The 26516-nt window shown below is 39.5% G+C and overlaps 1 protein-coding gene across 4 annotated transcripts in view; it reads right to left on the minus strand.

Annotated features, from left to right (window-relative positions):
- Window positions 1-26516, minus strand: part of lrch2 (leucine-rich repeats and calponin homology (CH) domain containing 2) — a 109963-nt gene that overhangs the window by 11040 nt on the left and 72407 nt on the right. For 2 of the 4 annotated variants that reach the window (XM_049476366.1, XM_049476368.1), the window contains 6 exons: window positions 25510-25558; window positions 23686-23724; window positions 22928-23068; window positions 15020-15067; window positions 13419-13482; window positions 3393-3505 (listed from right to left, as the gene is read on the minus strand). In XM_049476366.1, the coding sequence (XP_049332323.1) occupies window positions 3393-3505; window positions 13419-13482; window positions 15020-15067; window positions 22928-23068; window positions 23686-23724; window positions 25510-25558 (454 nt within the window). The remainder of the gene's footprint in view (window positions 1-3392; window positions 3506-13418; window positions 13483-15019; window positions 15068-22927; window positions 23069-23685; window positions 23725-25509; window positions 25559-26516) is intronic. The other 2 variants (XM_049476369.1, XM_049476367.1) reach the window with 1 other exon arrangement.

A 26516-nucleotide genomic window follows, 5' to 3' on the forward strand; every position in this document is an offset into this window, starting at 1 on the left:
AATGATTAAGATTAATATGGGTGCCCAAATTTTTCATATGACTGTATCTACCAGTCTATCAGCAACTCTTTGGATGTAAATCATTTATTAAAATCAACACTGTGTTTTTTTTATAATACAGTATTGCAAAACAAATTATTTTGAAATTTCAATACATCAGTATTTACCTAGAGCACTACTGAATGCACTAATTTGTCCCAGGCTAAGAAGAAGCTTGGTGTGTACAGTCAGAGTGGAACCTCACACTGTCTCCAGCCTCATTATGTCACGTGAGCAGAATAAAGAAAAGCAATTCTAGTTTGCTGTTCCTCAAGGGTTATTGAAGCTCAATGTGTTTATCAAGAAAACTCACATCACAATAACCACGGTAAAAATACAATTAATCGCACAACCCTCTTCTTCTCTGTACCTCTCTCTCTTGTTTTCAGCTTCCAGATACATCTGTCATCTCAGATCTTACTATCAAATCAAAGCCTTCTACATGTCTTTCTTCACGTACTAGTGAAATTTTGTTCCTACACAGCAGCCATTACACCTATTCTGAAAAAACCTGGCTTAGATCCCGATAATTTAACAACCTCCACCCCATTTCTAACCTCCCCTTTATTTCCGAAACACTTGAAAAAGTTGTCGCCACTCAACTCCATACCTATTCATCCCAAAATTGCCTCTACAAACACTCTACATTCCAATCTGGTTTTCACCCCTCCAGAGCACAGAAACTGTTCTTATTAAGATCACAAATGACCTTCTTATGGCTGCGGATTTTGCTTGGCTTACTTTCAATTCTTATTCTTCTTGATCTGAGTGCAGCATTTGACACTATCTCTCACACTATCTTTCTAAATAGACTCTCTTCCATAGAAATTAACTATATCGCACTTGACTGGTTCCATTCATATCTCTCAGGACGAACTTAGTTTATTCGACTCAAATCCTTCAGATCTCAGTCTTCCCCTGTTCTATCCGGTGTGCCCCAGGGTTCTGTGCTGGGGCCCCTCCTTTTCTTCATTTACCTTCTGCCCCTCGGCAACATATTTCGCACATTTAATATTGATTTTCACTGCTATGCAGACGATACCCAGCTCTACCTATCCTGTAAACCAAGTACTTTGTTCCCGCCCTCATCCCTTTCAAACTGTCTATCTGAAATAAAAAACTGGTTCACCTCTAACTTCCTAAAACTTAATAGTGATAAAACTGAAATGCTGCTCTTTGGTTCGAAATCCCTTCTATCTAAAGTTGACAGTTTCTTTATCCAAATTGACAGCTTCCTGGTCTCCAACCTCACCTCAGGTTAAGAATCTTGGTGTCATCCTGGATAGCTCTCTATCCTTTCAGTCTCGCATTAGTAATATAACCCCGGTCTGCATATTTTCATCTCTGTAATATTAATTAATTACGCCCCTGCCTTACCCCACACACTGCCTCTATTCTAGTGCGTACTCTTGTTACCTCCTGTATCGACTACTGTAATTCTCTCCTTTTTGGCCTTCCTTACAAATCCCTTCACAAGCTTCAGCTGGTCCAAAATGCAGCTGCTCGCATTATTTCCAAAACTCCTTCTTTCCATCACATTTCACCTGTCCTTCAGCAACTCCATTGGCTTCCTGTTAAATATAGAATTCATTTCAAAATTCTTCTTTATGCATTCAAGGCCATCCATAATCTTGCCCCCCCCATATCTGTCAAATCTTCTCAATATTGCATCTATTTCCCGCTCCCTCAGATCCTCCTCTTCCACTCATCTCTCTGTACCCTCTTTTCGTCTGAATACCATGCAGAGCTTTCAGCAGCTTTGCTCCCAAACTCTGGAACTCCCTCGCTCTCCCTCTTTCTCAAAGTCTAGAAAGGAGTCTGCAATAAATTTTAGTTTGCTGTTACTCAAGGTTTTTTTGATGTGTTTATCGATAACCTTAAAAATACAATCAATCGCAAAGTCCAATGTAATTCTTCCTTTCCTTGGAACATTCGTTCATGTGCACGTTTATGTGATCACGTACTCAACACCTCTAAAGGGTATTTTTATTTTTAATTAAAAATGTTCCACAGAACTTCATAACTAAACCATAGTGAATATTGCCTGGAGTCTAATGACAGAGTTAAGGATCTTGCTGCAGGAATGCTGATCAATCCTTTGTTGTGACGAACATCGCTGTAAGGAATCTAGCTCCTCTGAAGAACTTGAATTCATTACAGAAGTGGAGCTGGAACATCTATATCAGGTTTATAATGGAACATCAGTAAGATATGTAGGTACTGGTCCTTTGGGTAGGCAAGGTACAGTTTAATTGTACAAAAGAGTACAAAACCCAAATCAGTTAAAAAGTTTTTTTTTCTGAAACTGTTTGGATTTGTTGTGCAACATCACAAAAGGTAACACCTCTGCATCTCTACAGGCAGTCAGAGCACTATATTACATTAGCAGTCAGAGCACCATATGATTACAGTAAGAGTCCTGTTATCCATATATGTAGACACAAGCATATTGCAGGTATATACAGCTCTGGAAAAAAATAAGAGACCACTTCAGTTTCTGAATCAGTTTCTGATTCTATAAACTACAGACATTTCTCCCAAATTCCATATAAAACTATTGTCATCTAGAGCAATTATTTACAGAAAATGAGAAACAGCTAAAATAACAAAAATGATGCAGAGCTTTCAAACCTCAAATAATGCAAAGAAAACAGAAAGTTTATATTCATAAAGTTTTAAGGGTTCAGAAATTAATATTTGGTGCAATAACCCTGTTGTTTAATCAGTTTTTATGCATCTTGGCATGTTCTCCTCCACCAGTCTTACACACTGCTTTTGGATAACTTTATGCGGCTCCTGGTGCAAAAAATTCAAGCAGTTCAGCTTGGTTTGAAGGCTGTGATCCTCCATCTTCCTCTTGATTATATTCCAGAGGTTTTCAATTCAGTAAAATCAAACAAACTCATCATTTTTAAGTGGTCTTTTAGAGCTGTGGGCTTTATCTGTTCACTTATTTGTTTATTTGCTTAAGATTCACCCATCTGACATCAGGTTTTATATTTTTGGATTTAAAGCATTTTTTTTAGCTTTCTTAAAATATGCTAATGTTTTTTTTTAACATATAAGCAGGAACTACTTGTGCATAAAATGTAAGATAAACAAATTACCCTTTAAAACACACAGCCATAACACACTTTCCATTCATTCTGCATTCAAATATGACAGAATGTGTAGTTCACTTTATGCCATTATTTTTCAATGCTTTTTCCAAGTGTATAATTATGTAAACACAACTGATACAGGTTCACTGCGTAAAATCAATGGTTTTACATTATTCTAACCTTAACCTTAGCACTGAAATATGATTTATCGATAACTGTGATGCTATAGCAAACTTTTTTGTGCTGCCTGACCTGCCGTAGAAGCCTTATCTGTTCCATTTCCTCTCTAAGATGTTCCATCTTCCTCCTCATGGTGAAGCTGGGGTCTGTGGAGCTGTATTCTTGGCGACTGCTACGAGAAAATGCTGAAACACACACACACACAAATTACAGCAGATTAATTCAGGAATTCAAATGTATGAACATCCCAAATAGTATAAACACAGCAACAATGACATAATAATACAATTGATAAAATGAAGCGTTATTTCATTAGTTACTCAAACGAAATCATGGCTCAGCATGTGAAAAATGATGCAGATGTAGATAGACGTACTATATCAAGAGTTGCTGCAGAGCAGCATTGTAAAACTGTGACAAATCTCTCAACCAGTGACATATGTGATATTTATGAGAAGACCAGCCACTGGTTAAAATATGAATTGGAGTTCTAAGGTCATTTTCAGACCTGTAGTTGGTTTCTCTGGTCCAAATCATTTGATAAGTTTGTTTATTTAGTTAGTTTGGGTTGTTTTCACACAGGTCCAAACCTAAACGCACCAAAATGCATGAGAGCGTGTTATGTGTTTTGCTTGGTCAGAGCTGTCTGGCACGAGAGCAAGAAAGTAAATACAGTTAGAAGGTTCTTTGTTCCAGACCAGCATGTATATTTGTGCAGTGTGAATGATTTAAAACCGAACACAGACCATTTTCAGCTGCGCTTTTAAACACAGCATTAGAGACGTACGGCTCAGATAAAGAGATTTGCGCTACGGTATTTACCTGGCTAATATATCAGGTTAAACTGTACCTGAACAGCTGTTTAGGTCAAATTAAAGGAGAATATTTGATAGTTGTGTTGGATCGACACTGGATCGTGTTCTTACCACAAACAAACCACTCCAGAGTTTGTTTGGAAACAGCATGGGACCAAATCGAGATTAAGATCTCGGTATAATTTTTTGGTCCACGCCCAAGCGTGATTAGTGTCTTTAAACCTGCTGAAATGAACCACACCGAGAGCACAAACAGACAGAGTCTGTTTCAATCGGACCAAATAGTGCTGTTGTGCAAACCCTTGTTTGTTGATTATTAATGATGACTGGATTGTCCTTTTTGATCTTAGTTATAAATCAATGGACTGGATAAGTTTTTTTTTTTACCTTTACTGAGCTAAATTATGCCAGTAACCTAAAGTTATCTCAGCTGTTTAGCTAGTAATAAAACTTAAGTAGCTGATTTGCTATGATTAAGCTTCCTGGAACATTTAGTACAAAAGCCATATTCTAGCATGCAGACAGAATAATGTCTTTAAAACTATTTTTCTATGGTAAATGGGTGCACCGTGGCATGCTCCATATGTTTTTCCTGTGAAAGGGGTGTGGCTTTTGTTTAAGGACAACAGAATAACCCTTCATTTTGTTAATTAAAAACTGAAAATGAAGAAAAATACAAAATGGTAGGCAGTGATTGCCTCATAAATCAGCTCAAAGGCTACCACATCAGAGCAATCTCTCTCTAAACCACATATAAACACCTGCTGATCCAAGCCTACAACATCTATTTATTAAAGGACAATCTGTCTATTGTTTGGCCTCTTAACCACCACATGCTGTTTATATAAAAAACATCCTGTTTGTGGTTGAAACAGGACACCAGGTTTGTTTGCTAGCTGATTAATCAGCGATACCACATGACGGAACTTGCTTTGATTTCTCTGTGACACTGAAGTACTGCTAACATCTTTTCATTTCCAGTTTGCACCTGTTGGCTACAAGAGCAATGACCCAGCACCTCTGTCTCTTTTAGATGATGCAAAATGCTTTTTGATACATACAGTTTGCAGTCAAATGTTTATTATAGACGTCAATAGTTGCAATATTGGACTTTTAGTGTTTGTTCTTTTTCTGAAAAGAAATGCGTGTAAAAAAGGATCTGATGCACAAGATATAACTTTTTAGGATTTTCCTAAATCACTACAGCATAGATGAAGGGAAAATTGTTTTTTGTAATGGATTTTTTAAAGACTGGTCAATGAATCAGCCAGAATAGAAGAATACAAATTATTTCTCATGTTCTCCCAATTTAGCTAGTCCAATTGTCACACACATTCAGCTACTAGTCAACTACTACATCACTGGTGATGCCACAACACCAGGAGGGTGAAGACTAGCACATGCCTCCTCTGACACATGTGAAGTCAGCCCCTGCCACTTTTCAAACTGCTGCTGATGCAGCATTACCGAGTAGCATCACAACGCGCTCGGAAGAAAGCACAGCAACTCGGTTTCGATACATCAGCTCACAGACGCCTTGTGCTGATCGACATCACCCTTGGAGTGATGAGGGGAAAGAGTGCCATCTACCCACTCAGAGAGAGCAAGGTCAATTCTGCTCTCAAGGATCCAGCTGCTGATGAAGTTCATCATCAGAAGTTGGAAAAAAAGTGGTGGCTTATTTCACATGTGTCGGAGGAGGCTAGTCTTTACTCTCTTGTGTTGGGGCACAGATAGTCATAGGGGGAGTGCTGGTGAGTGGGTGGGATAATCAATATATCTAAATTGGGGAGAAAAGCTTAAAATCTAAGTAATAAACAACACAGGTGCACGGTGTGAAAATAGACTGTTGGCAGAATGTAAGGTAACAATGAGCACAGTAACGCTGCCTTGCAAAGATTGTAAGATTTATCTGATTTGACAAATAGTTATATAAACTTTCAAGAAATCACTTGTTCTCTTGCTTGTCACAAAACCAGTTTCCATGTTTCGTGCCCTGTGGTCAATTAACAACAAGAGGATATATTTTGAAATCAAGCCTCTTCCAAACTAAAAAAAAATAAATACAGGTGCTGGTCAACGAATTAGAATAATTTGAAATAGTGCAATCATGAAATTCTTTGAATGCATTTTTTGTGCAGAAAGCAAATCAGGTGTTCACCGCACCTGTCCTACTCGTTAGACTAATCACAGAACTCGTTACCTGGAAAAAACTTTGCTCAGCTGAGCTTTCCAAAAGGCCCATTTAGGCCATTTAACTGTGACACTGTTGTTTTATTGAATAAGAATAATGGAGAAACCGTTTCATTGAATTAGAATAAATGCTCGAAATTTTTGTTTTCTGTGAAGAGTGTTCACTGTGCAGTATAAAGTCAGGGTTGAGTAGAATTTCTAAGTTGTAAAATCAATCATGGGTAAGCAGCGCGACCTCTCAACCGGAATAGTGGCTCAAATTCAAGCCCTTCGCCAACAAGGCTTGACCCAAACTAAAATTGCTGAGCAGCTCGGCATCAGCCAGTCTTCCGTCTGCAAAGCTCTCAAGAAAAACTGCAGCAAGCGCACCAACTGTTCCGGCGTCCGAAAAACTTCTGCTCGCGACAACAAGCAGCTGAGAAAGATCGCAGTCAGCAACCGGTTCAAGTCCACTTCCGAGCTCACCGACTTGTGGAACAAGCAGACCGGCGCTGACGTCTCCAGATCAACCACTTACCGTCGTCTGCGCGAACTCGGCTTCAAATCTCGCGTTCCAGCAGTAAAACCGATGCTGAACAAGAAACAAATGGAGAAACGGCTGAAGTGGGCCAAAGAACACGGCGAGTGGACTGCTGAAGACTGGCAGAAAGTGGTCTTCAGTGACGAATCACGCTTCTGCATCTCCTTCAGTGACCAAAGTCCTCGTGTCTGGCGTCGTGGTGGCGAAACCTACAACCACGAGTGCGTGAAAAGATCCGACAAGTTTCCCCAGAGCGTTATGGTCTGGGGATGCATGTCCGCTCGAGGTGTAGGGAAACTCTGCTTCCTGAAGAAGACTGTCAATGCTGCCGTATATCAAGATGTTCTGGAAACGTTCCTGATTCCGACTGTTGAGGAACAGTTCGGCGAAGAAGACTTCATATTTCAACAGGATCTTGCACCGGCTCATGCGGCAAAGTCGACCAAAGATTGGTTCACTAAAAAACAGCTTGCAGTTTTGGCATGGCCGGCCAACTCGCCTGACCTCAATGTCATTGAAAACCTTTGGGCCATCGTCAAGCGGAAAATTCGCGACAGAAAGCCTACTACGCTGGACCAACTGAAGCAGAACATCGCCACTGCCTGGGAAGCTGTGAGTGAGGAAACTTGCGACAAGCTGGTCAAATCGATGCCGCGGAGACTTCAGGCAGTCATACAAGCCAAGGGGGCAGCCACAAAATACTGAGAAAGTGATGATTGTAATTATAATAAAAATTATTCTAATTCAATGAAACGGTTGCTCCATTATTCTAATTCAATAAAACAACAGTGTCACAGTTAAATGGCCTAAATGGGCCTTTTGGAAAGCTCAGCTGAGCAAATTTTTTTTCCAGGTAACGAGTTCTGTGATTAGTCTAACGAGTAGGACAGGTGCGGTGAACACCTGATTTGCTTTCTGCACAGAAAATGCATTCAAAGAATTTCATGATTGCACTATTTCAAATTATTCTAATCAGCAAAACACAAAATAAAACTAATAACTACATGCACATTTCAGAAAAAAAAAGCTAAGAAGCAAATGGCCTGTATGGGGACCAAACTGTGTTACAGAAAGACACACATATACTTAAATTAACTCATAAACACAGTCATTTTTCAACAGTAAAGACAAAAGATAACAAAGTGGACTTGCGCCTGATAAGCCTAGAACCCCCATCAGTCAGGTTATCAAGAAAACAGAACTGAGAGCTTCCTTCTAAAGGAAGCTGACCCAGTATTTTGGGTCAGCTTATTGACCCAGTAACGCTCTGTGGTCCAAAATGCTTTTGTCATCATCCCACAGTGAGAAGGGAAACCACATCCTACCTATTCTTCCCTAGAATTCCCAGGTTATGAAAATAAGGCAATTATGAAAAATGCAATAGATAACTTCAGAACAGGCAATGCATCAGCAATGCAAAAAAAGTCACCGTTCCAGAGAAACTATGCCCCACTAATAACAACATCATACCTGTTAGTGGTGATCACATGGTCAACCTGTTTCCTTTAAAACCCAAACCCTGTGAATTCCGTGGAACTTTCCTGCTGAGTTCCAGTTTATCTGAAATAATTATGTTCTCACTCTCCATGGAAAAGAAAACAACTTAATTCATTGTTTAACTTTGCAAAGCATTTAAATGCAGCCTTTCACTTACGTAAGCAGTTTCCTGAATGAGCTGTTTCACACTTATCATAGATTAGTCCCACAGAAAGGCCCATTTTGTCAGTTGGTCTGTACTCTGCATACATTTTATTCATATTTGGGTAGGGCATTATCACAACCTTGTCCAGCATTGCCATGTTTGTTACTGCCCTCTAGTGTATGTATTCCTGAACATCCATGCCAACACCAAGGATGCACTGAAGTATGTGGGCAGTAATGGATACTAGTGGTGCAGGAAAAAATCGATTAGAGCTTGAATCGCGTTTCTAATATTAAACGATTCAGAATCGATTCTCTTTTTCTAAAAATCGTTTTTTTTGGGTTGAAGCTACTGTCGCGCGGAGCTTTTTAACTGTCCTGCGGAGCTCACCTACTGTCCAGCGGAACTCTTTAACTCTCCTGCGGAGCTCTTTAACTGTTAAAAAGCTCTGCAGGACAGTATGAGCTCCGCGTGAAAGTAGGCAAGCTCCGCGGTACAGTTAAAAAGCCCTGCGCGACAGTAGGCAAGCTCCGCGGTAGAGTTAAAAAGCTCTGCGCGACAGTAGGTGAGCTCCACGGTACAGTTAAAAAGCTCCGCGCGACAATAGGTGAGCTCCACGGTACAGTAAAAAAAAAGCTCTGCGCGACAGTAGGTGAGCTCCACAGTACATTTAAAAAAAAGCTCCGCGCAACAGTAGGTGAGCTCCACGGTACAGTTAAAAAGCTCCGCGCGACAATAGGTGAGCTCCACGGTACAGTTAAAAAAAAAAAGCTCCGCGCGACAATAGGTGAGCTCCACGGTACAGTAAAAAAAAAGCTCTGCGCGACAGTAGGTGAGCTCCACGGTACAGTAAAAAAAAAAGCTACGCGCAACAGTAGGTGAGCCCCACGGTACAATTAAAAAGCTCCGCCCGACAGTAGGTGAGCTCCGCGGTACAGTTAAAAAGCTCTGTGCGACAATAGGTGAGCTCCGCGGTACAGTTAAAGAGCTCCGCGAGACAGTAGATGAGCTCCGCGGTACAGTTAAAGAGCTCCACGGTACAGTTAAAAAGCCCTGCGCGACAGTAGGTGAGCTCCGCGGTACAGTTAAAAAGCTCCGCGCGATAATAGGTGAGCTCCGCGGTACAGTTAAAAAGCTCTGTGCGACAATAGGTGAGCTTCGCAGTACAGTTAAAGAGCTCCGCGGTACAGTTAAAAAGCCCTGCGCGACAGTAGGTGAGCTCCGCGGTACAGTTAAAAAGCTCCGCCCGACAGTAGGTGAGCTCCGCGGTACAGTTAAAGAGCTCCACGGTACAGTTAAAAAGCCCTGCGCGACAGTAGGTGAGCTCCGCGGTACAGTTAAAAAGCTCTGTGCGACAATAGGTGAGCTCCGCAGTACAGTTAAAGAGCTCCGCTGTACAGTTAAAAAGCCCTGCGCGACAGTAGGCTAGCTCCGCGGTACAGTTAAAAAGCTCCGCCCAACAGTAGGTGAGCTCCGCGGTACAGTTAAAGAGCTCCGCGGTACAGTTAAAAAGCCCTGCACGACAGTAGGTGAGCTCCGCGGTACAGTTAAAAAGCTCTGTGCGACAATAGGTGAGCTCAGCGGTACAGTAGATGAGCTCCGCGGTACAGTTAAAAAGCCCTGCGCGACAGTAGGCTAGCGCCGCGGTACAGTTAAAAAGCTCCGCCCGACAGTAGGTGAGCTCCGCGGTACAGTTAAAGAGCTCCGCGGTACAGTTAAAAAGCCCTGCACGACAGTAGGTGAGCTCCGCGGTACAGTTAAAAAGCTCTGTGCAACAATAGGTGAGCTCCGCGGTACAGTAGATGAGCTCCGCGGTACAGTAGATGAGCTCCGCGGTACAGTTAAAAAGCCCTGCGCGACAGTAGGCAAGCTCCGCGGTAGAGTTAAAAAGCTCCACCCGACAGTAGGTGAGCTCCGCGGTACAGTTAAAAAGCCCTGCGCGACAGTAGGTGAGCTCCGCGGTACAGTTAAAAAGCTCTGTGCGACAATAGGTGAGCTCCGCAGTACAGTTAAAGAGCTCCGCGGTACAGTTAAAAAGCCCTGCGCGACAGTAGGTGAGCTCCGCGGTACAGTTAAAAAGCCCTGCGCGACAGTAGGTGAGCTCCGCGGTACAGTTAAAAAGCTCTGTGCGACAATAGGTGAGCTCCGCGGTACAGTTAAAGAGCTCCGCGGTACAGTTAAAAAGCTCTGTGCAACAATAGGTGAGCTCCGCGGTACAGTTAAAAAGCTCTGTGCGACAATAGGTGAGCTCTGCGGTACAGTTAAAAAGCTCTGTGCGACAAAAGTTGAGCTCCGCGGTACAGTTAAAGAGCTCCGCGGTACAGTTAAAAAGCCCTGCGCGACAGTAGGTGAGCTCCGCGGTAAAGTTAAAAAGCTCCGCCCGACAGTAGGTGAGCTCCGCGGTACAGTTAAAGAGCTCCACGGTACAGTTAAAAAGCCCTGCGCGACAGTAGGTGAGCTCCGCGGTAAAGTTAAAAAGCTCTGTGCGACAATAGGTGAGCTCCGCAGTACAGTTAAAGAGCTCCGCGGTACAGTTAAAAAGCCCTGCGCGACAGTAGGTGAGCTCCGCGGTACAGTTAAAAAGCTCCGCCCGACAGTAGGTGACCTCCGCGGTACAGTTAAAAAGCCCTGCGCGACAGTAGGTAAGCTCCGCGGTACAGTTAAAAAGCTCTGTGCGACAATAGGTGAGCTCCGCGGTACAGTTAAAAAGCTCCGCCCGACAGTAGGTGAGCTCCACGGTACAGTTAAAAAGCCCTGCGCGACAGTAGGTAAGCTCCGCGGTACAGTTAAAAAGCTCTGTGCGACAATAGGTGAGCTCCGCAGTACAGTTAAAGAGCTCCGTGGTACAGTTAAAAAGCCCTGCGCGACAGTAGGTGAGCTCTGCGCTACAGTTAAAAAGCTCTGTGCGACAATAGGTGAGCTCCACGGTACAGTAGATGAGCTCCGCGGTACAGTTAAAATGCCCTGCGCGACAGTAGGCGAGCTCTGCGGTACAGTTAAAAAGCTCCGCCCGACAGTAGGTGAGCTCCGCGGTACAGTTAAAAAGCCCTGCGCGACAGTAGGTGAGCTCCGCGGTACAGTTAAAAAGCTCTGTGCGACAATAGGTGAGCTCCACGGTACAGTTAAAGAGCTCCGCGGTACAGTTAAAAAGCCCTGCGCAACAGTAGGTGAGCTCCGCGGTACAGTTAAAAAGCTCCGCGCGATAATAGGTGAGCTCCGCGGTACAGTTAAAAAGCCCTGCGCGACAGTAGGTGAGCTCCGCGGCCATTCTAACGTTCCACTCTTGACCTTGTGGCTGTGTTACATTGATGAGTGTTTTCCAGTTTTAACAATGTCTTCCTTTTAGAAATGAATTCAGGATTAGTTAACCATGCTACAAATTAGCCATTCATTATTGTGGCACTGTCACTATGTTGCAAAAAGATTTAATACAAAAGTTTATTGTTTTAAATAAATGTTCTATTTGTTTAAATTGTCCTTTCATCTCTTTATCTTCTCACATAATTTAAACAAAATTTATAGGCCATTTGATTTGAAAAATCGTTCCAGAATCGAAAATCGTTTCTGAATCGAATCGTGACCCCAAGTATCTCCAGACAGTAAGAGATTCGCACCCATAATGGATAAATCATATAAAATTAGTGTTTTTATTTTCGTACATGAAGGGAATATTACTGGTGGTATAAAATAACAAAATATGGGAGGAAGAACTCTCCAATAATCGAACAGTGTTCTCAACCCTTCACCACCACATCTCCTTCCTGACTCCATTTATCTGTGAGGAGGGAGAGGCTTCCTACTATCCAATCAGATGCCACCTGAACTGTCTAAACATGTACGAGTCTGTGTACTCTTGATTAAGTTTTGGCAGTCTACTTTTTTCCTCTTTTAAAACTCGCCAAGTAAATAAACATTCCCTTTTCAAATTTATGCAGAAATACAGGTAACTGTAAATAAAAAGATTTTACCAAAATTTTGGTTGCACTGTCAATACATACTGTGGTAGGCCCCTGGGGTTAGGGGCGTGACCACTGTGACCCGGAAGGAGGAAGCTCACAGAGATACACAGACACGGAGAGTAAATAAACTCAAATCATACCTTTTATTTTAAATGCCCTCCACCACACCCAAAAACAAACTTAAACAAACATAACTCAGCCCAATGGGGCTCTAGAGTCTGTAGAATTACTTAGTTTTACTTTAAAGGCTTAATACGAGTCCGTGCAGCCTCAGCCCTCAGCTCCCCAGTCAAAGTCCTCCCAAATGATGGCGGAGGCTGAGTATATATGCCTGTCTCAACTGGCGGCTCAATCAGCCCTCATGCGTGCCAGCTGAGACAGGCATGGCTTTGCGCTCTGGCGTGGGGCGGACCCACAACTCCCCCGCCTCCTCACGCCACAATACAAATGCAGATGGACCAGCATAGAATCATAAACCATTTTTTCCTGAAGAAAAATCCAAAGTAGGGCACTATTCAAAATTTTTTTTCTAAAAAAAAAAAAAACCTTTAAAAAATTACTTAACGCTCTATTGATCTGTAATTGAATAGTGTCACAATTGTTCATACTCTGGGCTCAGCATGGCAGAAATTGCAGTATGTAATTTTTAATAATGTATATAATACCTAAACCTGACAGCTGAAATACAAATAAATTAAGGTAGCCTAAATTTAATACACTCTATGCATGCCTGCTATTATTACAATACATTATTAATGCACATTCACATGTTATTAAAGAAGCCGTTACATTTAACACAGTCTCAGTGTGCCATGTCTACCAGTCACTAGAGACCTCTGTGTCTCCAATAGTACCACTCCACACACATGGATTTTTTTTTAATGAAAATATGCTCTGAAACCAGCTGCTGAAAAACAGTCAGACACACAGATCTAGATGCAAAGACAAGATGTTGGCAGGATGAAGTACCTGATCGGGGTTTCAGACCGAAGACAGTCAAGGTTGTGCTGAAGTCAGTGGAGCGCATAGCCTCCTGCAGTGGAAACACATTCACATATTTCAAACATAGATAAACTGTAGAGAGCCAACAAGCATGCTGTGGTGTCATGCTGTCAACACACATCATAGCACTGATTGCTTATAATGTTATCCCCTTGTGCTGCTTTCTTATTTCTTTTTTAGGAGTTTTTTAGATTTGTTTGAATTTTTTCAGAGCAAACCTCAGAAAAACAGAAATTCACTATATATATATATATATATATATATATATATATATATATATATATATATATATATATATATATATATATATATATATACATACAGCTATGGAAAGAGACCATTAAAAAACAATTAATCAAGAGGAAGATGGATGATCACAAGCCATCAAACCAAGCTGAACTGTTCAACACCAGGAGTGGCATAAAGTTATCCAAAAGCAGTGTGTAAGACTGGTGGAAGAGAACATGCCAAGATGCATGAAAACTGTGCTTAAAACCAGGGTTATTCCACCAAATACTGATTTCTGAACTCTTAAAAATGTATTAATATGAACCTATTTTCTATGCATTATTTTTTGGTTTGAAGGTTTTGCATCTTTTTTGTTATTTTAGCCATTTCTCATTTCTGCAATTATATGCTGTAAATGACAATATGTTTATTTGGTATTTGGAACAAATGTTGTCTGTAGTTTATAGAATAAAACAATAATGTTAATTTTACTCAAAGATTTACCTATAAATAGCAAAATCCGAGAAACTGATTCAGAAACTGAATCAAACTTAAATTTTGAAGCCTGGAGTAGCAGACTAGCTTTAATTCTAACAGCCGGGATTAGCTTGGTTACAGCCAAGATGCTAACAGAAACAACAGGTTGATCGGGTCAGTTTTGATGTTTGCTAAATATGTATTGTCGTAAGTAATTTGGGAGTAATGAAACCTAGAACCTATCCACAGTGCAAGAACTGGGTTTAATGGATCTGCCTTACTGTCCAATATAACTCGATCTTTTAAATGTTTAGATATGTAATTCTTATATTGTATCTAAGAATCTCGATTTCAGGTTTCTAAGTAAGTTCTACATCTTGTACAAGTTGTAAGCTCATACTAAATTGTCCACTTTTTACTGGTTAATTCAAAACAGGCTTTAGTAACTACCTCAGGGAAGAACAAGAAGATCTAACTAGAACTTGTAAGACTGTCTGTTTCAATGCCTTAGGCATCTGTGTTTTGTTGATTTTTCCACTGATAAATGAAATCATATCAAATTGTGACGCTTAAATCACTGTGAACAGTGAGTTCTGTGTGCTGTTATTGTGTGCTTTTCAAAGTACCACAAAAGAGCACAAGAACACGTGCGATCCAGCATAGCATGCAATCCTTTACGCAATCCTTTATCGTTTTTTATTATCAAGTAAAAACACTGTATAGCAGGTGACGACAGGCACCTACGACACTCCGTGAAACCCAATACAGGAACATGCAGATAAAATCACGGTTTTAAAAGCAACAGCCTTTATAAGCAGGTTGCCATACATTTAAGAACACAAACACACAAGTACACAGCTTACCTCACAGTCATTGTCGGTGGAGTTTCTTCGTGCACTCTGACACTTGTACTAGAAGGAAAAAGAAAAGTGGGATAAGATAAAATATAAAACTGCAGGGTCACCTACTTTGTGTTTTGTCAATTATGTTCTGTGTCACTTTTGCACAGAAGCAGCCACACACATAAGCAGTAAGTAGATTTTTGCTGTTTGCACAAAACACACTCCTATAATGTCTCCACTGTGTTTTTACTGCTCATTGAGCTCCACTGGCTACTGGTGCCTTCTCGTATTAAATTTCTCTAAACTCTTACAATCACCTACAAGGACCAGCTCCTTCCTACCTGCACTCAGTCCTGAAGGCTTACGTTACCTCCCGGCCGCTGCGCTCCTACAGTTAACGTTGCCTCGCTTTGCCAAACATTCACACAAAGCAATCCAGACTGTTCTCATACAGAGTTCCCCAATGGTGGAACAAACTACCTTCCACTACCAGATCAGAAGAATCTCTCGCTATCTTTAAGAAACTCCTGAAGACAGAGCTCTTCAAAGAGCACTTACTCTCCTAACACCTCTAACACACTAACTACTTCTAACCTCATTTCCTTCTTTCCCACCTTTCCTCCTCTATCCCACACTTTTTTCATTTGTCCTCCTTTAGGCCCTATGTAAAAATGTATTTTTTAAGATTTTTTTAAACCAATGTAATGTAATTATTTTGGACATGATGTTCATACATGATTAAAAAAAAAATCAGGAGTCTGATTGTGGATTGCATTCACACGTAAGCCATGTGTTGTGGCACAGTCTGTGATCCACGTATAGGTAAAACTGGAAGAGTACAGCCCTCTGGATTAAAAATCCGCATTTAGCACTCGAGTCGGATGTTATGTTGTAGTGTTTGTTGAATGTATTACTATTTATAATATTGGTGAGTAGTTTCACTACCCTTTTCAGTTAAGTTTGTAAAGAGATCTGTGGGTCAGGAGTATCACAGCACAAAGGGTCCCTGATAAACTCGTGAGGAGTACAAACTACAAATTGGTTTCATTTGTAAAAATTGGTTTGTTTTAAATAGTAATAAGCCTTTCTTTAGCTGATAATCAAATAGAATAAAAATAAATAAGTGTTTAGCTAACGACAGGATGCTAGCTTCTGGAAACTTTTACATCGAAACTATATTTGATCGTTGTTTATTATATTGTCGCTTCATTACACATGGTCTAACACTACACATTCACACTTACAATAGACTGCTGTTAATGTTTGGTAGATAAGAAGTCTCAAATAGCAGAGGGAACTCCTCTCATTCTTCCACAGGTACCATTTTGTAATGGAAAACAGACAAAGGGACTTCACCAAGTTATAGTTAGTTTTTAATTTACCACACAGTAATACACTGGACAGAGGAACATTATAACCACTAACCTATTTTACTATTGTTGCAATGATAAATATCTTTTAATATTATATTGCAACAGAGAAGAGAACAGATAGAACCAAGTAAGGGACTGTATGTCTTCAATGAGTATTTCGTTGCCATTCAGCTGCAACTGAGAAGTCAAGGCGTCACCCAAGCCAAAAAGGTAGTATTTCACCCGATAAAGGTCACTAGTACATCAAGACAAAGAAAGTGTATTCTGCAATCAAATTCTTCCAGAAAGGGAGTGTTACGCCTTCTGCTTAAAAAGACACCAGATACCAGGTGGTGAATGTACTGCAGGCCATGCTCCAAGTTGAAGATGAAATGAAAATGGAATTGAGCCTAAGTGCACCTACGCAACCGTTCCACATTAACGTTGCCACCACCTGCATAGTCGCAAAACCAGATGGAATCCTGATCAGTCAATTAATGTATTTTTCTCAAACCACTTTGAATGCTGAATGTGTTTTGTACCATGCTGGAGGGCAAGTTGACCTGTCTGGGTGTGGTGGAAAAAAGAACTAATCCAAATCTGATATCAAATTCCGGAATAGAATGCGTGTGTGTTCTTGTAATTCCTAGCTGTGGGAACTAACTGTTAAACAAGTAAAAGTACTGATAAAGTCAATTGTATTGCAATTACACTGTGATTACAATACTGCTGATAATATATTCAAATCAACAATGTGACATTTTTCTTACTAAAAAAGGTATGTACTTTAATGGATTGCAAGAATGCCTTCATTCTTTAGAACACTTACAGAAAATGTTTCAGAGATTGTGAAATGAATTTTCACCAGTAACGACCCGAGGCCCGCATTAAGCTTTTAGCTACATGTCCGCATTCTTTATCTAATCAGCATGCTTCCATATAAATGTCCTCAACAATTACATAATTAAGCAGTTCCCATTACAGCTCTCATGCTATTTTTATTTAGGTTTCATTACGCAGTTTCATACGGGTGAGGCTGGCTGAATACAAAAAACAAACTTTACATTTCAAGATAAAAGTCCTTAGGCTAGATAGTATTAATGAACAGATACAAATAAAGGACATTAATCTTATTTTATTCTACTTGGTCTTCGCCAATTAAACCTTTGATCAAAGTATGGTCAAATATCTAAATTCTGTTTAACTATCAAAACAACCCGCAAATTGAGTCTAGGGTTGTAAGGATTATATGGTACATTATTTACAGCATCGGTTACTGTCTTGTGTTCATTACAGGACACCGCCATCAGTTCACTACATTTAAGCCGAGCAGAAAGAGCATAACACCATAGGCTTCTGTGGCCTGGCACCTTTAATGCGTGATTACTTAGACAGGAAACGATGGCTCTTATAGTAGTCATATCGATATCAAAATTATATACAATTATATGGTATCAAACAAAATGAAGAAATGTGTCACATTATAAACATTGGCCATATTATCAAGGTCTCCCAATTTCAGTATTACAGAAATTAGTCTGACACTGACATACAATATCATACAAATGCAGTCTGAACACAGAAACATTTTCTTATCAAAAAGCCTAGAGAAGCAGCAACAATTAATTAATCAAAAGTACACTGCCTGGACAAAAACATAGTTGCCACCAAAAAACAAATATTTACAAACTTTAATATTATGTTGGAACGCCTTTAGCTTTGCTTGCGACACACATTCACTTTGGCATTGTTTCAATAAGCTTCTGCAATGTCACAAGATTTATTTCAATCCAGTGTTGAATTAATTTTGCATTGATGATGGTAGAGTCTGACCGCTGCACAAAGCCTTCTCCAGCACATTTCAAAGATTCTCAATGAGGTTAAGGTCTGGACTCTGTGGTGAACAATCTATGTGTGAAAATGATGGCGTCACATCAATGTCAAAAGTTACAAAGTCTGGGGCGCAAAAATACCAGGTGAAAAAAATTAACCAGCGTGTTTTAACATTTGGCGTGTGCACATTAACTTCTTGTGAGCACAAATGTGAAACTAGCGAGCAAAAAAAATGGAATCTTGTGCGCGTTGAAGAAAATGTTGCTCTCGAGCTTCATTTTTCTCCTCTTGGGTATTTATTTTCCTGTGTGAATTACCTGCGGCAGCTGTGTGAATTACCTGCGGCAGCAGTTTGTGCTTGACTGAGTTTTTTGCCCTCAAGTTTTGAAAGAGGTTGTTGACAGTTTGGGGGCGGGGCCAGGGTCACCTCCCTCAGCGAACGCTACTGGCTGATATCTCCAGGGTTTGTGGTGGACAGAAGGACAGCAGGAGAGTTATGCCAAGCTCAGACTACAAGACATTTTTGTCCCTTACAATGTTCACTATGTCAGGTTAAGCAGTTATTTTCGTTTTGCGTTGTTCTCGGGGGACTGGCAACACTACACGTTAGCCACCGACCAATCTTCGTCTGCGTCCTCGCGTGAGTTCGTAGGTCCTCGCGGGGTAGAAGCATAGGATCTGAGAATCACGGCTACAGAAGCCCTTTGCGTGATGGAAGTACTTGTGTGCTGAAGAAACTTAAAAAAGGGGGGAAAGAGACTGTGGGCTCCTGGGTTCCTGGGTGACCCAAATGGACATTACATGCTTTTTGTACTCCAGAGAGAGCTTAAGGTATGATAAAGATGTAGCTACTTAGGTTTCAGTGCCTGTAAACAGAATATCTCATGTATGAAGTAGATTATTAGATGATTATTAGATTATTCTTCTGTTTCTCTGGTCCAGTGAACTGCAGGAGCACCACCCTGCTTTCTTTTCCCATGTTTACATCTGTGCGCCACAGAACGCTCTGTCTTCCTATTGGTCAGAGTCAGGGAGCTTGTCGCGGAGCAGCATGTCAAACCAGGCAATAAAATACAAAAAATCTTAACATGCTAGTCTTTCCGTCTGACGCTCCGACGGCGTCGCTCACATCAAATTACTGCTCTTTGACTGTGTCTCACTACACGGACCTTTGTCGCTCGCGACAATGAAATTCGGATCCGATGCACGCAATGTGTCGGCGCCAACAAAATCGGGTCAAAATCGGGCTAAAATAGTGTAGTCTGATCTGGGCATTAGCTAGCTGGCTATGCTAACATCCAAACAACCCGCTTTCCGGCTTTGTCTACCCGGGTAAAGTGCCTGGGGAGATCAGCTCGCAAGCTCTATCTGCTAGCTAACTCTCCTGCTGTCCTTCTTTCTCCGCCGTTCTCCAGCTCGTGGAGGTAGGCGGTCTGTCACAAACCCTGGAGATATCAGCCAATAGAATTAGCTGAGGGAGGTGACCCTTACCCCATTTCAAAACCACCCATTTTAAAACTCGAGTGCAAAAAACTCAGTCGAGCACAAACTGCTGCTGCAGGCAATTCACACAGCGTGTGAGGAAAAAAATGAGAGAGAAGGAAAATGAAGCTCGAGAGCAACATTTTCTTTAGCGCGCAGATGATTCACTTTTTTTCTCACTAGTTTCTCAACTTCTGCTCACGAGAAGGTAATTTACACACTCAAAATGTTAAAACACGCGGGTTTCTTTTTTTCACCGGGTACTTTTGCACCCCCGACTTGTATTTTTGCGCCCTCAACTTTTGACATGGGAGGGAGGTAAGGGAAACTCTGCACATCACACAGCACTAGTAAACTGAAAAAATAAAAAAATAAAAAAAATAAAAAAACATGAAACAGAGGAGCTCTGTGTTTGACACAGATCTGTCTATGTGAGTTCACTTCACTGTCACAGACTGCCCTTTTTTCTCTCAGATTAAACGATGGAGCCAGCAGTAGACGTAAAGATGTAGATTGAGATCTGATTGGCTTTTGAGTAAACTTTTCAGGGAACTTCTCACGCATCTTACTAATCATTTTACAGAACTACTTTAAAACTGTCAATTATTTATTTTTTTTGCGGACACTTTTTTTTATGAATGCATTAATCTACATTATTTTACACCCATTGCTGACACGAATGTGGAAATGCATGTGTATCTTTGGAGCAGATACACATGAACCAGTTTGCACCATGACTAATCCCAGTTGTGAGCTAGTGATGTATAAATACCCCTCTGCTTTGAGCTATGGAGCAGTGCAACTGTGTTATCTGGAACGGTGCTCCGTATATTACTTTAGAGATGTGATAGGGTCAAAAGATGCCATAGACATCCATTACCAAAGGAGACCAAGGGACCCTTGGTAAAGGCAAGTCTCTTGACTCTTAGCTACTGAGTGGGAATTGGAAATGAATAAACAAGGGTGAAAATTGAGACATCAGATATAATTATATTTTAAATACTATTAGTGCTGGTTGGTTTCATTGTATATCATGGTATTTTTATTTTATTTTTTTTTGCACTGGGCTTTATTTGTATATAGGTTATATAAATAGATACAGATAGATTGACAGATAGATAGATATATAGATTATATGTATATTATATGTACATATAATATAAACACTAAGACCTTAAATTGAGGTGTTATTTACTATTGAGTTTACTTTGTCCCTCAAAATTACACAAAATATGAAAAAAATACCGGTTTTAATTTCCCCTCCGGTTTACCGGATACATGCTGTTCATACATAGGATGATGGGGGTTCATACATGATGGGATTTTTTAATCATAGTAAATACACTGACATGCCAAAAGTCATAGGATAGTGGAATCTAAATTGACCATGAAGTGTTTCCTCAGGGTACAGCTTAGAAACACTCACACCCGTATAAGTTGAGAGAGATAAAACTTAAAGGCAGGCCCACATATAAAATAGTTGCATTCATGCAAAAACCTTCTATCTTCATCAGTAACTTTACAGGAGAAGAACAAAAACCTTCTTATTTTACGTGTCTACAGGTCCATAAATCATAAAATTAGTTTTTTTGTCCAACAATGATGAAATGCAATCTCAACAAAGTGTCAGCGTCAAACACATTTCCCAGGTTTATCACTTCCTTCTCCTTTCAGCACACATCAACCATCTGCTTTGGCTCAGAGATGATATTTCCTCAGCAGTTTTTTGTGTGAACAGAAGCAGTTACTCCTCTGAGGTGATGCTAAATACTCTAGTCTCCAGCCCTTTATTATCTGCCGCTCTTGCTTGATGTGGGCACAAAATAGGAAAACTAGATTATCATATATTCTATTTTTCTGCTCCATCACACCTGATTTAACAAGTCACCTCATTAACACATCCTTGTTGAGTTGAAGTGAGTAAAATTGTTTTAAGTATTACATATTTTACACAGGTAGAGCAGCTGTAGCTTGTTGAACTACTTTAGATACGCAAAAAGGGCTAAAAAGTGAGAAAGAGTTGCTGACATACACATATCTCTAGCTCTGACTGGTAATTTGGCAGACTTAAGGTCACCTAAGCACAAACTGAGTCTCCCAAAACAGAAGAGCTAAAAAAAAATCCAAAATCATTCTTTAGAAAAGTCAATACCGGTATCTATCATTTATAAATCATTTACTGAAAATAATACAATTAAGTAGAAGGAACTAATATTGTATTAAATGTCAACACAGCTAATACAAATGTGTGAGAGCTAATGTGTAATGAAGGCCTGCAGGGCCTGTAGGGGGCACCAGAAGCTGTGTTCCTTCAATTGCAATCTGCCACAAATTATTTATCAAAATACACAAGACATGAATGTAATGGCTTGTACCTCCAAAGTAATGACGTACATACAGCTCTGGAAAAAAAAAGAGACGGCTTCAATTTCTGAATCAGTTTTTCTGATTTGTCGAACATGTTTGTTGTTTTATTCTATAAACTATGAACAACATTTCTCCCAATTTCCAAATAAAAATATTGTCATTTAGAGCATTTATTTGATGAAAATGAGAAACGGCTGAAATAACAAATAATATGCAGAGCTTTCAGAACTCATCTTGGTTTGATGGCTTGTGATCATCCATCTTCCTCTTGATTATATTCCAGAGGTTTTCAATTTGGTAAAATCAATGAAACTCATAATTTTTAAGTTGTCTTTTTTTCAGAACTGTTTATATAAAAAGTAAGATTTTATAAGCATATCTAAGTAAGTGCTGAACATTCAACCAATTCAACCAAAATCCAATGAAACTGTGTTACTTTAATGAACCATGTTTAAATGATCAGTATAGCACTGATCATCCAAAATTCCCACTAGTAGCATTCTGGTCCCCTCACAGACCTTATAAGAAATGCTTTTTGTTCTTAAAAACCTGATCTAGTTAGTATTCTTAACTTCAAATAGCTGTGTGAATATTCGTCAATCCCCTGTATGCAAAACTGCACTAAACAGTTTCCACCTGTGATCTCAGTTTGTATCTTCCTTGTTTTTTTCAGATAAATAATAATTATATTATATTTAATAGTTATAATAATTAATAAATAAATATTACATAAATGATAGTGAAATGAGAAGTGCCCAGAAATAATCACAGCAATGAAACAACCATGTAGTATTAGTGTATGAATGCTCAATTATTTATTTTATTGCTAATTTTGTCTTTCTTAGAGTGTGTGTGTATGCATGCTCTTAAGGTATGTACATCTTAAGGTGTGTACCTTAAGATAGTCTTTCCTCAGATACTTGTTTCTTCTGCGATCTTCATTCTGGTTCAGGATGGGGGGCAGTTCTGGCCATTTCGGCTCTGAGTCGCTGTTCTCTGACTTGAGGCTTCCGTCGAACGAACAGGAGGAAGAAGGCTACGGAGAAAAATCAGGCACAATATCAAGATCAATGATCCAGATGATGTTTGGATTTGTAAGAATCATCTTGCTGTTTGGCAGTTAAAAAAAAGGACAGCTGACCAGAACTACTTCATGCATTAAACAACCAACAGACCTTTGAAGAACAGTTGTGTTGAAAAATAGATTAACAAAATATGTTCTATATAAAACATCTGTTCTGTAAAAATCAGATGTAATGTATTTTTTTTTTATTATTCCCTTTGTAGAGCAACAAGCTACAGAGTCCCTAAATTTATAAATATATGCTATTTAAAAAAAACTTTAATGCACATAATAGGAACACAAATAGCTTGCTTGAAAAAACAGGTTAATTTTTCTTTTTGACATTTTTGACCTTCTATAAATAAATGCATAATCATACAAATTCACAAGACTTATACATGGCACACATTATAAGCGCAATCATTTAGATCAAAGAGGCTTAAAAAACACACATTAAAGATATGTCCAAACATCTGACTGGTTTGTATATTTGGTTAACACTTAACATGAGATCAAATAAAACGATTGCGTCAATGATGCTGATGATGATTATGATAATGATGATAAAGATGATGAAGGTAATGAGAGACCTCTGAGAAAGCCGCATCTTCATCTGTGAGGTCCGCATCCTTCAGAAAAAGACAGATGGGTGGACACACAACAAGGAGAAAAATAAAATGGAATGAGTTGGGTAAACATGAACCACTGTAAACAAAACTACGGCGCCGCTTTACCTCATAGCTTATTAAATGTAATTCAGACTGAAGCCAGACTACAAAGGCTGTTTACATTCTCTTTGTGATTTGTGCGATTTGAAAGGCTAAAATGGTTTCATATGTATGACATTTAGATTTCCAAAAAATAAAAAAATAAAAGAATACAGACTAGCAGCTTCCAGCTTAGAAGTCAGCAAAAAAGATTTGAGCCAAGCTGTTTAATTCCGTCATGGTAAATGAAAGTATATTTCATAGATCAGAGAAAGGATAACAGCCAGTGCTTGGAACAGGATGGGTGGAGTTTGTAGTTGGCGCTTATAGATATACAGTTGTGGTCTGACGGTTACATACAACACTGGAAAAAATAAGAGAGCACTTCAGTTTCTGAATCAGTTTCTCTGATTTTGCTATTTATAGGTATCTGTTTGAATAAAGTGAACATTGTTGTTTTATTCTATAAACTACGAACAACCTTTCTCCTAAACTCCAAATAAAAATATTTTTCTTTAGAGCATTTATACATTTATATTCATAAAGTGAATATAAAGAGTCCAGAAATAAATATTTAGTGGAATAACCCTGGTGTTCGCAGTTTTCATGCATCTTGGCATGTTCTCCTCCACCAGTCTTACACACTGCTTTTGAATAACTTTATCCAACTCCTGGTGCAAAAATTCAAGCAATTCAGCTTGGTGTGATGGCTTGTGATCATATATCTTGCTCTTGATTATATTTCAGAGGCCCAGAGAGGGCCCTAAATCCCAAAACTTATGGACATCAGCTTTAAACATGGTATCATAACAGGATGCGATTATTGCAGCAAGATAGTCTGGGAAATTTCAAAGTCTTCTCCAGCACATCCCAAAGATTCTCAATGAGGTTAAGATCTGGACTCTGTGGTGAACAATCCATATGTGAAAATGATGATCTCATGCTGCCGGAACTCCGCACTCTTTCACAATTCCAGCCTCTTGAATCCTGACATTGTGATCTTGGAATATGGCCGTGTCATCAGGGAAGAAAAAATCCATTGATGGAATAACCTGGTCTATATTCAGTATATTCAGGTAGTCAGCTGAACTACGAACAACATTTCTCCAAATGTCCTAATGTTCTTTCAGCACATACTGTTGCTGAACCTAGACCTGACCAACTGCAGCAACTCCAGATCATTTGCTTAGTTAAATGTTTGGCCAGGAAGTGTATCTTTGAGCTTGCCAAACCTGAGGACTCTTACATTAACTAAGCATAAATTTAGTTTCTTCAAAATCCAGTATTTCCGCTACATATAATTTGCACTGGCAGTATATTTTATGAAACGTTGAACTGTGTGAAAAGTTGTAAAATTGCAATCAAAAAACCCTGCAGAGGATTTGAAAGTGAAATGAGGGATACAAAAGAGAGGAGAAAGAGAGAGAGAGAGAGAGAGAGAGAGAGAGAGAGATAGCTAACATGATGTGAGATGATGATGTTTACAATTGTAGGTGTACCAAAAGTATACTTTTGATCCTGTCTTTATTTTTAAAAAATAATAATATAAGTGTGCACTAAATTCTTGATTCTTTGTTCTATAAAACAAGTTGTACGCAAATGATATTACTGAAAGCCCAATAATATTAGGATATACATGTGAACTCTCAACCCCAACTGTATGTATTGAATGAATGTGCAAGTGTGTACATGCAATATGTGTGTTACCTGTCCACATACTGCTGAAGCTGAACTGGTGCCCTCATCCAGTGATGCACTGCCGAAACATAATGCACAGAAATTTACGTCACCCTTTGTGTGGCAAAAAAGTCTGTTTAACTGCTTTTCTAACTGTTACCTTGACATGCCATTTTTATTTTTTCAAGAGGAAATCAGATAATGATAACAATACAATACTAGCCTCTCACACATGCAACTGGAGCTAAACTGCAGTTCCCCCACTCTGTTTTATAAGACACTGTTGGGCAATACTGTGTTTATCAGTCCTGGTTTGAGAATCAACCAAGCTGATGACAGTTCATGATGATTCACATTAAAGTCCCATGAAAAAATGATTTCCAAAACAAATACCATGTGACTTCTCTTGTTTTAGCTAGAGCTTGACATGTGAATTATACAGTACACTAACATTCAAGGACCTGAAATGATTTAGAAAGCTCTTTTTTGTTTTTAAAGGCTTTATTTAACCCTTAGAACACTAGCCTGTTTTGGTGTGTTTTTCCTCCGTTTTTGTCAGTTCCTCTTTCAGGTTTTATAACACAGTACTTATATCAGACAGCCACATGCCTTTTAGAGCTCTTTTAATCTAGAAGCCATATGACTGCTCAAAAATCATTTTGCACATTTGAAATGCAAAAGGTAGCAAAATTATAAAACAGAAAGAATAATACACGTAACTTTAAAAGAGATCTTAATTTTTAGATGTTTTCCCAATGGATTTTTTGCAGATGCTTTACCGCACTGGGATGTAACTTTGTGTTCATACACTTTTCAAACAATAGATTTCCATGACTTTTTCATGACTTTTCCATGCCTTTAAAGCACATTTTCATGACCACACGATCATAAAACACCAGTGCAGACCTGGACAAACTACATTATAAACTATAATAAAAACTGATAATAGGTCTAAAATTAATTTGATTTAAAAAAAGTAGTTTTGAAACAGAATCTTCAATAATAAAATGTGTCAAATCCTGAGAGATTCATTGTGT

This window comes from Astyanax mexicanus, chromosome 1 (assembly GCF_023375975.1).
Source record: "Astyanax mexicanus isolate ESR-SI-001 chromosome 1, AstMex3_surface, whole genome shotgun sequence".
Lineage (NCBI taxonomy): Eukaryota > Metazoa > Chordata > Actinopteri > Characiformes > Acestrorhamphidae > Astyanax > Astyanax mexicanus.